Source organism: Eleginops maclovinus, chromosome 4 (assembly GCF_036324505.1).
Source record: "Eleginops maclovinus isolate JMC-PN-2008 ecotype Puerto Natales chromosome 4, JC_Emac_rtc_rv5, whole genome shotgun sequence".
Lineage (NCBI taxonomy): Eukaryota > Metazoa > Chordata > Actinopteri > Perciformes > Eleginopidae > Eleginops > Eleginops maclovinus.
In genome coordinates this window covers 36,290,268-36,307,573 of record NC_086352.1, presented here as the reverse complement: position 1 = coordinate 36,307,573, position 17,306 = coordinate 36,290,268, and the positions used below count along the sequence as shown (strand labels likewise).

The window sequence follows — 17,306 nt, the reverse complement described above, 5'->3', positions numbered from 1 at the left end:
AGGACAACTCGGTAAATTCAACCGTTTACTTCAATTAAAGAAAAATAAGCACAGCAAAAAATGTCTTTTTACAAAGTTATACAGTTTATCCAAAGATCGAGAGAGAATGAGAGAGATCAAAAAACTGTGTGGCTCCACTCTTGCATTTCCTGACTGACCCCAGATTAACCCCGGAAACTCCTCCCATGAGTGTATCAAAACACCAACAAACTGCATTTAGGCTCCTACACACGGGTTTCTCTTTTAACATTGGTTTTTAGTCTTTTTAGTATAGCTTTTACCGAGAGCGTGTTTATCATGGGGGCTCCATACAGAAAGACAAGCAAAGAAAAGTGGCAGCTCCTAAACTACCTCTCTGGTGAAGCAAAAATGGCTATCTACCTAAGTAGGAAGAACAGAGTGGAAAACAGGAAGGGACAAGAAGCAAAAGCAATCTGGCTGTGCAACATCAGAGCCAGACTCTGGCGAGAGCATCGTTTTTATAAACACATCGGGGACTTGGAAGCTTTTAAACAACGTTGGTGTTATAAAGACATTGTATGTTCTGTGGTTAACGAGGACTTGCACTTTACACACGTGTTTAAGGCTTAGCTTTTTTATTTATTTATTCTAGGTAAATAGATTTTTATTGCACAATAAAGCACTTTATTTGATGTAAATGTACATTTGTTAAACCTGTAATAAAGTGTTTTTGCAAAAGTCAAAGTCTTCTTCTCCTTCTTCTTCTTCTACTTTTATACTCCTAGGGCATTGAGGTTTTCCTCATTTTCAATGATGACGAGTTTACATCAAGGGTCATGCACACAACAACAGCAATGACGGATAAACATGAGGAGAAAAAATAACAAAAAATAACAAAAATAAAAACAGTTGCAATTTGAAGAGCAGAGATTAAACACCAAATGTTTAAAAACAGTAGCAGATGGGAGTACCTCCAACCTTAGAGTTTGTTGCAGAGCGTTCCATATGCTAGGGGCATCAAAGAAAAAGGCAGTTTTTCCAAGAGCCGAATGTGCGCAAGGAACCCTAAGAGTGAGCCAATTGTTAGATCTGGTTTGATAGGAACCAAGATTCCAATGTAATCGTGAGGAGATATATGGAGGAAGTTTACCACTGATGGCTTTAAAAACTAACAAGTACCAGTGGTCACTGCGCCTCAAAGAAAGAGAGGACCAGCCAACCTTACTATAGGGAACACAGTGATGTGTATTATAACTATCAGCGGTGACAATCTAAGGGTGGAATGATCAACGGAGTCTAATTGTTTCAGTGTAGATGTAGCTGCATGTCTATAGATTATATCACCATAATCTAATACTGATACAAGTATTTTATCTGAGGATGACCTCACTCTTGTTGACCTGTGGCTACAAAGCTTAGTAAAAAATCATTCTTAGAGTCTGGCTAGATGACCCAATAATCCAACCCTATGGGGGGGGGGGGAGGGGGGTTGGAATATGTTTGCTTTTGATTTACCTGTACCATAGCCATGTTTGGAAAAAGACTGCTGCTGTGACCTGTGGGTCCATAACAATGCCAGGCTGTTTGACCTTGTCTCCTAATTTACATGGCCCCGGTCCATGAGTGCACATCTCTCCCCTGGTCTCAGTTTGAGTACTTATCAAACTGCAGATCACCATGAGAACTGAAGGGTGCCCTCATAGCAGTCAGAAAGATAAGTGTGGAACACTGGACACTCAACGATCACCATTTTGGCTTCGTAACGGAAGTCAGACGGCCAGCCCTGATCGCAGGTGCACTACTGTATACAAAGTAAAGTCATACATTTAGGCAGGTATTTTTTTCAGGATTAAAGTAATGTATCACTATACTGGTGTCACCCTTCATTTTTGTAGGCATAGTGGAGCATTCTGTAATGATTTGTTACCACAATGGCTAGCTAATAGCAGCAATCTTCACTTCCTGTGGGCACAGAACCTGTGAGTGATTTTATACAACCCTACATGGTCAAAATGAGTGTTTAGAGTGCTTGACATGCAGTGTCCCCACTAGTTAGCTTATTGCTAACTCTGCTACAACCACGTTGTTGTCGCCATAGCTTTGCGTCAACACACCTGTTCCTCTTAAGGTCAGAACTGTTCTCTCTGTCAGCACTGTTGCCGGTGTTTGCACAATTCATGCAGTGAGAACCGTTAGCTTCCAGCTCAGCGTTATCCACATGGAGGCATACCCTGAATTGCACTTTATATATGTTCTGAATTCCAAAAAAGAAACATTGTTGTTGCAGATAAAAAGACAAAAGAAATAAATATGAACACAACTCTGGGAATATGGGCTGGGTTTTGGTAAGCTTTACATTTCTTGTAATTTTGCCAAACAATATACAGTATGTACTGTATATATAACTTTGGCTCCCAACATAAGATTTTGTTTATTAAAAATTAAATAATCTTTTTGTTTTTTGGGGAGTGCATGGGTTATTAACAACATCTTGTTTACTCATTGCTTATGTTAACTTCTTAACAGAGTCAGTTGTCTAGAGAAAGATTTAAATCCTACTGATGCAGAGTGAAACATCATAATGCTTATGACCAAAACTAGATCTTGTTTATAAAATACTAAAGGTTATCTTTATATATTTTACGTTTAGTAGCCACCATATGCTTTTGTTAGAGTGCTAAGGACTGCCTGATAACAAAGCTGATGTTAGCAGATTAAAACCATGAATGAATAATTAAAATATCTGTTTCTAGTCAATTATGAAAACGAGCAGAAACGAGCCATGTCTCTGAAGTCTGTAGAACTGTGCCAGTTGGATGTGTAGAAACAACCTCACAGTGCTGCGGCCAAGAGCTGGGGGCCTATATTATACGGAAATCCTTTAGTGACTTAAAGATCTTCACACATTGCAAATAAAGAAAAAGCTTTTGTAACATAACATTAAAGTGTGTGTATTTGATGTAGAGCTGGAGCTGTTTCATATTCAGTTGAAGGTCCATAAGCTTGGTCTTGATCTATTGTTATATTTTGCAATGGTGCCAGCAAATACTATCATAAATCATCTTTACAAACAGGGCTTTAGGTGAATAATGAATCCAGACAATACACAGAGGTATGAGAATCCCATTCTCCAAAGCTGTTATTTCTTGACAGGAGGAGAAGGTCCGCTGGGATGTCAGCACACACAGAGCGATGAAGAAGGGGGGGGGGGGGGGCGGGCAGCAAATAATTGTCACTTTTAGTTCTGTCGGAGCACAGAGGACAGAGTGTCAGCACTAACTGTCTGATTGGCACATGAGACAGAATGTACAATTGCTTTTCTGCTAGCTTTGCTGTGTTTCCATGACAGGGTCCTTTAATATACCTCAAACACAGACACACACACATACATACAGAGACACACTCAGACACACACTCACACACACACACACACACACACATACATACACAGACACACACACATACATACACAGACACACACACACACACACAAACGCATATTTAGGCCCTGGAAATGAAACGTGTGAATAAAAGATTGTTACGTGTAAATTCAAAATTGCAGTGTGCTGGTGTGTGTTTTGGCGGGAAAACCATTGAATGTTGAGCTTGGACCAATGAGAACAGTAGTTGTTTTTTTTGTTTGTTTTTTATAACTTAGTTTTTATTTCAGTTCCAGCAGCTTACACAAACATATTCCCACTTTTACACACACTTTTGCATATTGTTTTTCCATCTTTTCAACAACTGTATCAGCATATTTTACACAAGTATAAAACGATTAAAGGAAATGAAGAGAAGAAGAGTAAATACATTTAAAGTAAATATAAATATATTATGAAATCAAATTAAATAAATGAGAGAAAAACTATATATATAAATAAAGAAATAAATTAAAACGCGCAGAAGGGGCTGGACGGAGGACTTGTGTGTTAATGTATGTATTCATTTGCCAACACCTATGCCGCTACAAACATTGTTAGTTGGGAGGGCGTAGATACTGTTATGATCCAGAAGGTGTGGGGAGATTTGGATCAATTCGCTGTATTAGTGTAGTAACGGCAGGGTTCCATCTTCTAATAAATATATCTGTTTGAAGTCTCAAAGAATATGTTATTTGATCCATCTGATAGATTTCCCGCACCTTCTCAGTCCATAGATTGTATGTTGGGGGGTCAGGTTTTAACCACTTAATTGTGATACATTTAATTGCTGCTGTTAGCAGTATTTGGAAAAGATATTTCCTCGCTCTTCCATCGATGCCTCCAGGTATAACTCCTAATGCAACCTTTGGATCCTTTATGAATGGTTGATGAAACACTTCATTAAGGGCCTCAAACACATCCTCCCAGAACGTTCTTAGTTTAGGGCATGTCCAAAAGATATGGGTATGGTTACCTATTTGCGCACCACAATTCCGCCACCATTTATTTGAAGTTGTTGGGCCCATTTTAGCTACTAATTCTGGAGTCCGGAAAAATCTTGTAATTACCTTCCATTTAAATTCCCTCCATGAACTAGAGTTAGATGTGCTTCAGTACATATTTCTTCCCACACATCCTGTGGTATGTCTGTATTCATTTCAGTTTCCCATTTCCCTTTTATCTGTAGTGTATTATTCATAGTCATGCCTAAACACATTTGGTAAAGATGGCATATAACTCTTATCTCCATTCCCTGTTTGTAATTTTATCAAAAACTCTTCAATTGGAGAGGGGACCAAGACTTTATTCCATTCTTTATGTTTTGTCAGAAAGTTCCTCAATTGTAAATATCTAAAAAAGTCAGTGGCAGGAAGTTTGAATTCCTCTTTTAACTGGTCAAATGATTTTAACCGTCCTTATGGAGTTGGTATAGATTAGTGACTCCCTTTGCTGACCATTGTCTAAATCCTGTGGGAGGGTACAAAATCAAAATCCTTTATAAACCCGATATTGGAAAGTGCTGAGATTGCTCTAGGTAGTCCAAATGATGATTTTATTTTCCTCCAAATGTTAAGCGTGACTCTAGGCCATTCACCCATTGGAATTTCCCTTAAGGGGGTGTCTAGGAAAGGTAATGTCTCCACGGGTCTCACACACAAAGCTTTTTCAATTTTAAGCCATCGTGTACATGTTAGATCCTGGATCCATGTTGTTAAAGGTTTTAACTGTGCAGCCCAAAAATAATATCTTAGATTCGGAAGTTTGAGCCCTCCATGTAACTTGGATAATTGTAATGTTTTAAGTATAATTCTTGGTCGCTTTTTCTGCCATATAAATCTTGAAATGAGCCTGTGTAACTTGTCAAATGTAGATTTAGGGATGTCCACAGGTAACATTTGAAATGGATAGAGAAGCCTTGGCAACACATTCATACGTACAGTCTCGATACAGCCCGTATTATTATTATTATTATTATTATTATTATTATTATTATCCCCGTAGTATCTTCCCTTTATAAACCCGGTCTGATCAGGGTGGATCATCTAGCCTTGCTAGACTGGCTGTTAGTATGCGTAGGTCTGTACTTAACAGTGATATGGGCCTATATGATTGGCACGTGACAGGATCTTTGCCTTCCTTAGGTATCACGACAATTGTCGCATTCCTCCAAGAAGGAGCCAGGGTTCCGGATTGTAGCGCATGTTGGTAAGCTTTTAGTAGTAAGAGTGATAATGTCTCTTTAAACTTTTTATAAAACTCATTGATATACCCGTCCGGTCCAGGACTTTTGTTGTTTTTCAATGTAGAGATTACATCTTGTATTGTCTTGTTCCCTAATTGGTTCGCCTAGCTCTTTCGCCATGGGTTCAGAGAGCTCTTTTAATTTGATGTCATTTAGAAATTGTTACAATTCTTTATCATCTGTGCAGGTATCGGTGTTTTTATATAGGGACTGATCAAATTTTGCAAAGGAATCAGAAATTTCATCAGGTTTGGTAAGTATTGCATTGTCAGACTTTATTTTCTGTACTATATTAGAAGAGTGCTGCTTTTTAAGGCTTAATGCTAACAATCTGCTTGCCCTGTTACCATTTTCATAATATTTTTGTTTTGTAAACCTTAAATTGCCCTCGATCTTTTCGGAGAGTAGGCCGTTCAGGTCCCTACGTGTTAGTTTAAGAGCGTTAAGTAGATTGGAGGTTGGTGTTATTTTATGTTGTTGGTCAAGCTGTCTTATTTAGTCTTCTAGTTCACGCTGTTTTGCTTCCCTTCTTTTTTTCTTTGCGCTTGTAAATGAGATAATGCGGCCCCTAATATATGCCTTGGCACAGTCCCATAGAATGAGAGGTGATATTTCGGATGAAAGATTTGTATCTAAGTAATTATTCAATTCAGTTTTCACAAGACTGATAAATTCCTTATCGTTCAAAAGTGATGCATTCATTCTCCACTGTTTGGTTGTTGACCTGTGACCTATATCCCATGATAAAGCAAGAGGTGCATGGTCAGATATAGTCATTGGTAAGAGCTGTATTTCCTCAACCCTATGTAACTCTGCTTTGGGTGTAAAAAAGAGATCTATTCTAGGCAAATATTTGCAGTATGTTTGGATGGGGGCAATGGGGTGAAGGTGGGCTGTCTGCACAAAATAAGAAAGAGAGAGTAAAAAATAAATATAAATACAAAGGAATATGTATGGATGAACTTAAAACATTATATGATGCAGGATCCCTGGGGAACAGTGGGGTCCCAACAGGTACTGAACACAAGATTATAGATAGCAAAAATTCTGCGATCATTAGTGTCTAAACAGACCTTTGGGACAAGGTCCCAAGCTGCAGCTCAGCACTTGCAGCTGTGTGAGCAGGTTTTAGCAGTGCTCGCCTTTGCTAGGATGCAAAACCTAACAGAACAAATACAGTTATTGCTTGGCCACTCAGGCCCTGCAGGATCACGTAATAAAGTACAACAAAGATAACGACACCTTACCATAGCGTCTCAGTAGTCAAAGTCATTATAAATGATATAAAGTTATCAGTGGTAGGCGGCTTTTCTTCACAAGTTCACCTGTGAAATAAGGATACATACGATCAAGTCTTCATCTCAGTCGCTGGGATGACATTGTTTTTTACATAGTCCATGGACTTCGCAGCATCCAAGAATTCTTTCTCCTCATTTTTGTGGGAGATCCGGAATCTGGCAGGGAAAAGTATTCCAAAACGGACACCCCGTCTGTTTCGAAGCATCTTCCTGACGTCTGTGAAGGCTGCTCTGGCCTTAGCTACGTTAGCTGTGTAGTCTGGGAATATGGCGATTGGTTTGCCGTTATAGATGAGTTGGTTACTGCTGTTGCAAGCCCTCTTCAGGATATCCATGGCATCTCCGTCGTTGTGTAGTTTTGCGATGATTACGCGCGGCTTGTCTCCCGGCTTCCTCTGTGTCAAACTGCGGTGTGAGCGTTCAACCCGGACCTCTGTGTCGAGCCGGAAAACCTCCGTAAGAAGTTTGGAAACTGCCGCGGGAGAGCTAGACCTCGGCTGCTCCTCAACCCCCATAATCTGGATATTTCCCCTCCTCATCCTCCCCTCCATTTCCTCACACCTTTCTTGTAAGACTTGTACTTGCTTCCGGAGATCTGTTACCTTAGTTTGTACAGTTACAACTTCGTCCGACCATGTTGACAATCCATTTTCCACGGCTTCACATCAGCTTTAACACACTGAATTTTGGTGTGGGTTGCGGTTGTGCTCAGTGTCCGAACTACGGGGGGACTCGGGGGATCCGAGACTCCCCGAAAACATGATTTGGGAAATGTTGGGGGGTCTCTAAAATAGTGTTTTCGAGATCCGCGCTCTGAGTCAAGCGCAAGAGCAAGCGCACCCCCACCCCCCGAGAGAAAAATGGGACCCCCCGAAAATCTCGGCATAGTTCGAACGGTTACATGCCCCCAGTCCGACATCCTGCCACTTCGACATGCTATTTGTCAGACATGCTGCTATTCCGACATGGAACATCCGATATCAGACATATTTTAGTACCGCCATTCCGACAGTCCTATTATTATTTTTATTTTTTTTATTCAATTTATCTTCACGGTTCCTGTATCAAATTCCAACATCCTGAGAACCACGGATGAGCCTAATGTCATCTGCACCCGCAGCTATCAATAATCCACCCGCCATCCACCCGAGGCAATGCTTTTTTTTTTCAACAATTGATATCCACACCCGCCCGCTACCCATCATCATTCATTAGGACTAAAAGGTGTGAACACATATCCTAGCAGCACTTCACTGGCTCCCAATCTGGAGAATTAATTTTAAAATTCTTCTTTTAACTTTTAAAGCTCTTCATGACCTTTCCCCCAATTACATTTCAGACTTGTTAGTGCCCTATCGTCCTACCCGTACATTGAGGTCTGCAGGCAGGCTTATTAACCATCCCTGAGTCCCGCCTTGCAAGTAAAGGAGACCGGTCTTTTTCCGTCTTAGCTCCAAAATTATGGAATGAATTGCCTGAGGAACTAAGGTTGGCAGATTCTGTCACACATTTTAAGTCTCTCCTTAAGACTCATTTATACCGCAAAGCTTTTGAAGGGTTTAAATAAGTTTAATTTTGTCATTGTTTATTTTGTATTAACCCTTTTTGTTGTTGTTGTTGTTGCTATTTTGTTTATTTTATCTGTAAAGCACTTTGTGATTCTGTTCAAGAAAAGCGCTGTATAAATAAAGTTTATTATTATTATTATTATTAGTAGTAGTATTATAGTAGCCTAGCCTATATGCCGACACGTCGCTACCAGTCGCTTGCCCTCAAAGTCCATCAGTTGTGTTTTACGTTGGTTATCTTGATTGTGTGATGCTTTCTCACCAGCAAAGTTAAACCGGCGCAACATAGCAAACTCTGTCTGGTCCAATTTGCTAACATAGGCCTATCTAATATATTTTTTTAAATCATTTGTTTTTGTTACTACAACTCAACAAAAGTTGTGTGGCATAATTTGTTGGGTGGCCCTCACTGGATCTCAAACCGAAAGCAATAGCGAACTGCCGCAAAGTATGAGCTACAGCAGCAGCAAAGTGAATTCCAGAATCATTAGGCACTGCTATACAATGGTCGTCTAGTTTGCACTAAAAAACTGTGTGCAGCCCATAGAGCTTCAGGCAAATGCACTGTGACCAAAACGAGCCGGCCTGTCCTAAATTGCGGCCTACATTTAATAGCCTACATTTTTTTTAAATTAAGAAGTGCTTCAGTAGAGCTCTAGAAGCCTAAGTTTGGTCTTTTTCGTTAGAAAACAATTTCATTTGAATTATGGACTTCCTTTGAATGAAGTTTGATTGGACTTTAAGTTGACAGAAGAAAGTTTCAAGACGCTACCTGTTAAGAAACACACGTATTTTTAAATGATACCCTGATACCTATAGGCCTACGTCATGAAGCCTATGGTTGTTTGTTAGCCTATTACTTGTCTTTTTTACCTATAATTCCGTTTATTTGTTGTGTTATATAATATAGGCTATTGTTGTAATGGATGCACTGACTGGTTAGCACTCAATTTTCGTTACCCAATTTCGATCTCCCTGCATCCGATCTGCAAAAGAGTCGCTCAAGGGCAATAAAATGCTATGCGAGCGTTCTTCAGAGGCTGCTCCCAATTCTATGGAGCTGTGAACCAGAGCTGATGGGATGACGAATGAGAGACGTGGCGGTGGATACGAGAGGGCTATTGGAAGCGTCCATGAGTGCCAAAGACATCCACAGGGGGACTAGGCCTACCACTCCGATTGCTTCCACTTCGGGTGGAGCCAAGATTAACAGCGGGTCCGGCTGATTACCCTACTCTTTAAAATACTTTAGGCTGTGTGTTTTGTCTAGGCTATTGTGTTAAATCTTACAGCCTCCTCAGTTATCCACGACAGTAATGGCCGGGTTTCCCAGATTTCGTTAAGAAGCTCTTAGCGCTATAAGCGTCTTAGGAGCGCTCTACGAGAGCTGTGATTCGTTGAGAGCTCCCCTAAAGAGGCTCTTAGCGCTAAGAGCTTCTTAAAAAATCTGGGAAACCCGGCCAATATCAATTCACAAAGAAGTCCCGTGTAAAGTCGTTTTTGAGAATACAATAAATCACTCTTAATAACAGCCTTCTTCTTGTGTGCCGGAATTTGTTTATGTTATAGCTGTGATAACGCAATTACTGTCGGCAAACTGGCATTAAGGAAGATACAGAACAATAGGCTACAAAACGAAGGGAAATCTACCGAATGGATAATGCCTAACTGACGGACTTGTTTAGTAGGCTCTTCTCAATGTCTCTTCTCGGTCCTCCGGCTCGTTCCCACTGATCTAGAAATAACATTGTTACCGCCCCATCATTCTTTATAGATCAGTGGGAACGAGCTAGAGGACTGAGGAGAGACGTTGAGAAGAGCCCCGTCTCATCTCCATAGCTAGGCCTATATCTCCACCAGCTTCCTCAAGATGCTTGAAACAAATCTACCACAAACTATGTAGCCTATTATTATTTTCAATTTTCTTTTTTTCTATGCAATTTCACTACATTTTATCTAGCGCATGTAGCCTAAGTATGTGACAAATACATTCTTGTGTCCTTTATCCTTGCAATGACAATTTAAGTTAGGCTATATTCTATTCTATATCTTCATTAGACAGAACATTAAGAGTTTGGTTCCAAAACACTATATCCACCATTTTAATGAATTTTCATAAATATGTTTTACAATTTGTTTTCCAAGTAGGCCTAGGCCTGATTTCAGTAGAAACGTTTTTGGATATTGTTATTTGATAGGCTATATCTTTACTCAATCAAAACAACAAAAACGCAATTTGACAGATATTTCCTGGAATAGGCCTACACAATTAAATAACATGATTTTTTAATGTTTTTAAAAACGGATATCCGTTTTGGAATCATACTCTTCAAATATTCACGTGACGGATGCATGGCCCTCAATTAACTGAGCTAGTCTAACTGATTAGCCTAGCTTAGTCACATGCATATAGGATGGCATACATTCAAATAGCCAATAGACGGGGGGGGAAATGTCTTATATTGGATGAATACCGCTACTTGCGGAACAAATGCCGTAATGATGTAATGTACTGGCGTTGCGCCCAAACCGGGTGCAATATTTATATGAAAACCAATACATTTGATGTCAACGGGGACGATCCCGACATCAATGTCATCACCCAACCTGGCCAGCATGGACATGCAGCGGAGGCAGATTTGGTGGCAACCACTGCTCTTATACAGCAGATGCTTGAGTTAGTGGCCGCAGATCCATCCCGCCCATCCAAGCGAGTGTATGACCAGGTAGGCTAATAACTGGTGTAACCGTGTAACTTCTGCGTTGTGTAATAATTTGTGACCCGTTGACAATTGTTGCTGAGACGTGGTATTTATTTCTGCTATAGCACACCACTTCCAACACAGTTTGGTGAGTCTCCAGCTAACTAGCTCCACTCTGTAAAGTTAGCCCGCACATGTAGCAAAAGGAAGAAAACAAACAGTAGCCTATACATGCCAGAGTGATATTTCTAGCTCCACTCATAATGCTAGCCCCCCACATGTAGCAAAAGGGAAACACATATAAATAATATATCAGAGGGATATTACTCAAAAATAGTTTAGTTATAATACACATACTAATAATCAGTTATAAGGGGATATATAGTATTATGGATGACTATTTTAAAGGCATTATTTATTGGATTATGTATCCAACTGAATTTTCCTCCACCTACCTCATTCCAAGCATAAAGTTAACAGGAAAGAGGAGGGGGGGGGGGGGGGGTAACACTTTATTTTAATGTGTCGCTGTTACAGTGTACCTATCTAATTAGGTACAGTGGTACAACGGGTACAGGTCGATTCGTTCACTGGATGTTTCGTCTGCGACGTTTCGTTCAACCCATGCAGACGTTTCGTTCAACCCTCAGTCGTTTCGTTCAGGCTACCTATTATGCTATGATCCACACAATATTCTATTAGTTCTTTCAGTAATTTAACACAGACGTTAACGCATGGCATTTAGGCTATTTTCAACTTTAAACACAACGCTCCTGAGCGTTGCTATTATTTGTATTAGGCCTATTATTCGTTATTATAAAGTAGAAATCAGCTCTACTGGCCAACGCTCCTGCGCATTTATATTATTTGTATTAGGCTATTATTCGTCTGTGTTAAATGACTTAAAGAACTAATAGAATATTTTGTGGGTCATAGCAGAATATGTAGCCTGAACGAAACGACTGCGGGTTGAACGAGACGTCTGCATGGGTTGAACGAAACGTCTTTATGGTGAACGAAGAGCCTGAACGAAACGACTGCGGGTTGAACGAAACGTCTGCATGGGTTGAACGAAATGTCCCCGACGAAACGTCCAGTGAACGAATCGACCCGCTCCCGGTACAACCGGTGTAACAACATGTACTATCAGGTACTATCATTGTACTTGCATTATGTATTTGTGGGTACCTACATATAGTTGTTACAATGTAATACTGAGTGCTTTTACAAAACTTTGCAAATTTGCCTACATTTACATCAGAGTCAAAGAACTGACCTGAGACCTGCTGGATGGGGTAAATCTGGTCCTGATAGATTTGATATACAAACCATTCTTAGCTCCAGTCAAGGCCTCATTGTCTTCAGTGTACATTACCAGCACTCAGTATTACAATGTAACAACTATATGTAGGTACCCACAAATACATAATGCAAGTGCAATGATATATCTGATAGTACATGTTGTTACACAGGTCGTACAACTGTACCTAATTAGGTAGGTACACTGTAACAGCGACACATTAAAATAAAGTGTTACACAATTATTTAAACAGTTTTATCTAACCTGTTACACTGGCAATACATAACATTTATTTAGTGCTTTTCATACAGCTCCAAGTCGTTTCATATGAACAACACACAAACCTTTATTAAACCAGGTCCTGGCCCAGGCCGCGGATGTGGCGGCTATGCCTCCATTCGATGCGGTCAGGACAAGACTGGAGAGGAAGAGGGCCAGCCTCATGCCCCCCATCCCCATTAACCTGCAGGACGTGGCCGTGGAGGGGGAATGGGCCGAGACGTGGGATGGCGAGGACTTCCTCACTAAACACCATGAAGTCCATGGCTTTCTGGTGTTCACCACGGAGGGCAACTTAAACAAGTTGTCCCAGTGTCGCCAGGTTAGAACCCATCCCCCCCGATACCTTTTTTCAGTCCAATGAAATAGCCTTATTTATCATTTACCGAAACATTTTGATTTTTATTATGTTTTAGATCTATATGGATGGAACCTTTAAAACGTGCCCTAGGCCGTTTTACCAATTTGTAACCATCCACGGCCTTTACATGGAAAGGTGCATCCCCTTTGTCATGGTGCTCATGTCTGGGAAGACTGAGGCCATGTACCGTGCTTTGTTGAGGCACATAAAAAGAAGGATTCTGCGTCTCACGGGACAACGGTGTGTAGCCTATATATGTGTGTGTGTGTGTGTGTGTGTGTGTGTGTGTTCGCGCGTGTGTGTGTGTGTGTGTGTCTGTGTGTGGAGGCCTATTGAGTCAGTCAGTCACAGTCTGTCTGTCTGTCTGTCTGTCCAGATGGATGCCAGATAGAGTGGTCACAGACTTTGAGATTGCAATAATGGAGGCATTTCGGGCAGAGGTGCCAACAGTCCACACCTCGGGCTGTTATTTCCACTTCTGCCAGAGTTTGTGGCGCAAGATCCAGGAGCTTGGCCTGTCAGGTAAGTGATAATTTATGAACAGGACAAAGGGTCATTTGGTGTGGTAAATAGATGGATAAATAAATACATGCATAATGATTTTAAGGGAGTAATTTTACGTTTCCTCAACTTTTGCAGCTCCATACCGGCATAACAGGCAGCTCAAAAAGTGGATCAGGAAGGCCATGGCGGTGGGCTTCCTTCCACTAGCCTTGATGCGGCAAAATTTCCGCATAATGATCACGTCGCGACATACGACGCGGCTGTTACGTGCGCACCCAGCACTGGATGATTTTATCCAGTACATTGAGCAGACGTATGTGGGAGACAACGCCCTCTTCCCCCCAGCTGTCTGGAATGTTTTTGGCCGTGGGTCCGATAATCGGACCAACAACCGCGTGGAAGGTTTGCATTTATTCTAATAGTGACCATTTTTTCCAAGCCCAAACCGAGCCCAAGCCTGACGTTCTAAATTAACTTTGTTTTTCTCTTCATCATTCAATATTATAGTGTAGGCTATGCATATTGTCAAGAATGCGTCATATGCATGTTCATTCGCGCTCATTCACTTAGGCCTATTGGTCAGGAGGCCGGAGCCCGGCCCAAACCCGTTGAAAACCTCCGAAATGTTTTCCATGTGCCATGTTTGCCGCATGCAGTTACATCTGTTATTATTTCAGCTTTCCATCACAGATGGAACACAGGTGTTGAGCGGCGCCATCCGTCACTCTGGGTATTCATCCGCCGGCTCAAGGATGAGCAGCGGCGCCTGGAGACCCAGTGTGGGATAGCCGAGCGTGGCGATCCTGCACCTCAGCAGCGGAGGAAGTGGAGGAGGCTGGACGAAAGGCTTCAGCGGCTGCGGCGACAGTACCGCAGAGGAGTTCGTACACTGGACGCGTACTGGGAGGCTGTCCAGTACTGCATGGTTCAGTTCGAGTAGGCCTAAAGTGGATTAGCCGGTTTTTGTAGGCTATGGTTTTGGTTTTGTTTTGGTTCATGTTTGCTGTGATGTTTCATGTTGAGCTGTTGTGTGTAACGGCTGGTTAAATAAAGTAAATACTTGTTCTCTTTTTCAAACAGTATTTCGATTTTTGTGCGTATTATTCAGACAGCTGTCCATGGTTCTGAAGAGGCAGCAGAAAGATAGACACTCCATTCATTGTCTGATATAGCCTATGATAAGTTTCCTCCTCATAAGGGGCATTTTTTGTCTTGATAAACATGAAATGTTTGATAGGCTACGACGTGAGAATAGAAACAATGACACATAACCCAGAGCCTAGCCACTATGTAAAGGGGCTATAATGCAGCCTAAATGCTGCCCCCTGCAGGTTACCTCATCAGGACAGAGTTATCTGGGCACTGAATCAATCACACGCACAATTTCTTATGAAAAGGCAAAGACTTTTATTTCTCATTATTTTCAAGGCACATGGGGAAGAGAGCAATGGCCCAAACATGACATCACACAAATGTTAAGTGCTACGTGCTATAAATAGTTGTATAAATAACAGGCAGGAAATAAACACAGGGAATGACGATGGATAAGTTAGCAATAAATACAATAAATTCATAGCCGTTTCAAATGTGCAAAGTACAATCAGATAAAACACGTTAAATTAATCATAATCTCAAATCCAGTGTTAAAAGACATCAAAAGTCAGAAGGCATCCACAGCAACCCAATAGCACAGCAAGCCAAGGCTATCCCCTCCTATTCCTCTGTACAGATCTCGCACGTCAAATGAGCTTGCTCTTCTCCCCGCTCATTCGCGCACACATGCACACATACACAGAGAAACCCGCCGGGGAAGCCAATTCCCCGGAAAACAGAAAGACACCACAATACTACCTGATACGCTGGCCTCCTCGCCTCGGCCGCCGAAAGTGGGGCATAACGGAGTCAAAAGACCAGTAATCGCAACACGCAACAATCTTTATCTCTTAGGCTGATCTCAACTTACGACGGATACAATACAAAACTCACCCACGTCCTGGCACGGCAGCTCTGGCGTGGAGCTCAATCGTATCTCCTTTCCCTGCCCTGCTGTCTCACCACAAACATACCCATTATATTCCCAGCACCCACCCATCCACCATTCCCAATCAACAGATGCAACACAGGTGTGTTGCAACGTCTAGGCCGGCAGGCGGGCGGGACCCCGCCCCCCATCGTCTTGCGCTCAAACCACCCGCTTACAACTACATACTTATGCAGTTTACTGGAGGAGAAAACATCCTTTGAATCAGTACACAGTTTTGGCCTAGTGATAATTCTATTTTCTACATACAGTAGGCTATTACGAGCTAAACTGCAACGCAGGTGCCAGGTGGCTATTTGTTCTGTAAAACAGGACTCGTGTATTAGGCCGACTGCTTGGCACGCACGCAATTGTGTGCAGGAGAGCAACGAGAGCACATCAAAACACGCTTTGCAGCTAGGACTTTTTTTTACTGTCTCCGAGTGTGTGTCAAGGTATCAAGGTATTGGAGCAGATTTATTTAAAACGTCAGCATTAGAGGAATTGACACCAAGCCAAGTTTCCCCCTAATTTCACTCACCCGAACCCTGGCTGCACGGATTGCATCACCCCATACATTAATAGTGTAGAATGCTTTCATAAGATTTCATGTTTTTTTTACACACGGACTACAGAAAGCACGCAAGCAAATAGGCTACTGCAAGATAGGACCCATTTCCCTTATTACATTAATGGCCCTAATGTCGGAATGACGGGACGTTTTTTTTGTCGGAGTGGTGGGAGCTTTGAAAACAATGGAACTGCTTCCACTTCGACAATTAGACGTCAATGTCGGAATGGGGGTATGTCGGAATTGATGGCGGCTACCAGTTCGAACACTGGTTGTGCTTTTATAAATTTCAGCTCTCACCGCCTGCATTTCTAGGGCACAAATTTCTGCCTTTAGGGAGGCGAGTATGTCCTCTTTAACCGATGCGATGTCCATGGCATAGCTGGTATAGGTTGAGTTTGGCTGGAGTTCACCGGACATTTTGCCGAGGAGGAGTTGGGCCTTGCTTTGGACGAGCCGTCGTACTTGTATTTCCGTAGATTTGACGCCATATACACCGAGATATTTGCCTCTTGACTGTGCTGTAACTTATTAATGATACGTTCTGAGCCTTTAATGCACAGTTTGAAATGTAAGTGTCGTTAAAATATGGAATGATTAAAGATTCTGCAGGAGCCCCGAGAAAGACGTCTTACTCCATGTATGCCCCCCCCCCCTCCAACAGTATTTGTTTTAAAAGTGAAACACACTACTTGATGACATGGTGTGTGTGAGAGTGTTTAAGTGGGGTGTTAAAGGTCACAAGAATATACATGATCTTGTGTGAATATTTACTAAAAGTTTACAATGTCTAAATAACCGTGGTCACTGACTGTCCACAGTTTAAATGCTTCTACAGTGGCTTCAAATAAGCTAATATTTTGAAGTGCGACATACAGAGATGTTTTATTTTTTATGGCCAAGGTCTTTCTGTGAAAGGTCTGATCCAGTGTTTTGAAGCTTCATCACTCAACATCCTTTCAAAACAATCATTTATTTCATGCATGAGACTGTGTCATGAAACTGGAGCATTTGCAGTCTGCAAGCTGGCTAAGCGTACAGCACAGCCCCCGCCTTCACGTGTTATGTGCTGAAGGCC

At 41.6% G+C, this 17,306-nt stretch overlaps 1 protein-coding gene across 1 annotated transcript; it reads left to right on the top strand.

The window, feature by feature from the left end:
* The first annotated feature begins 12,268 nt into the window (after window positions 1-12,268).
* LOC134862655 (uncharacterized) lies at window positions 12,269-14,636 on the top strand. The gene is made up of 6 exons (XM_063880661.1): window positions 12,269-12,343; window positions 12,852-13,094; window positions 13,306-13,373; window positions 13,510-13,655; window positions 13,773-14,039; window positions 14,315-14,636. Exons 1-6 carry the CDS (start codon window positions 12,269-12,271, stop codon window positions 14,575-14,577), a joined length of 1,062 nt encoding a protein of 353 aa, XP_063736731.1. The 3' UTR covers window positions 14,578-14,636.
* The last annotated feature ends 2,670 nt before the right edge of the window (window positions 14,637-17,306 follow it).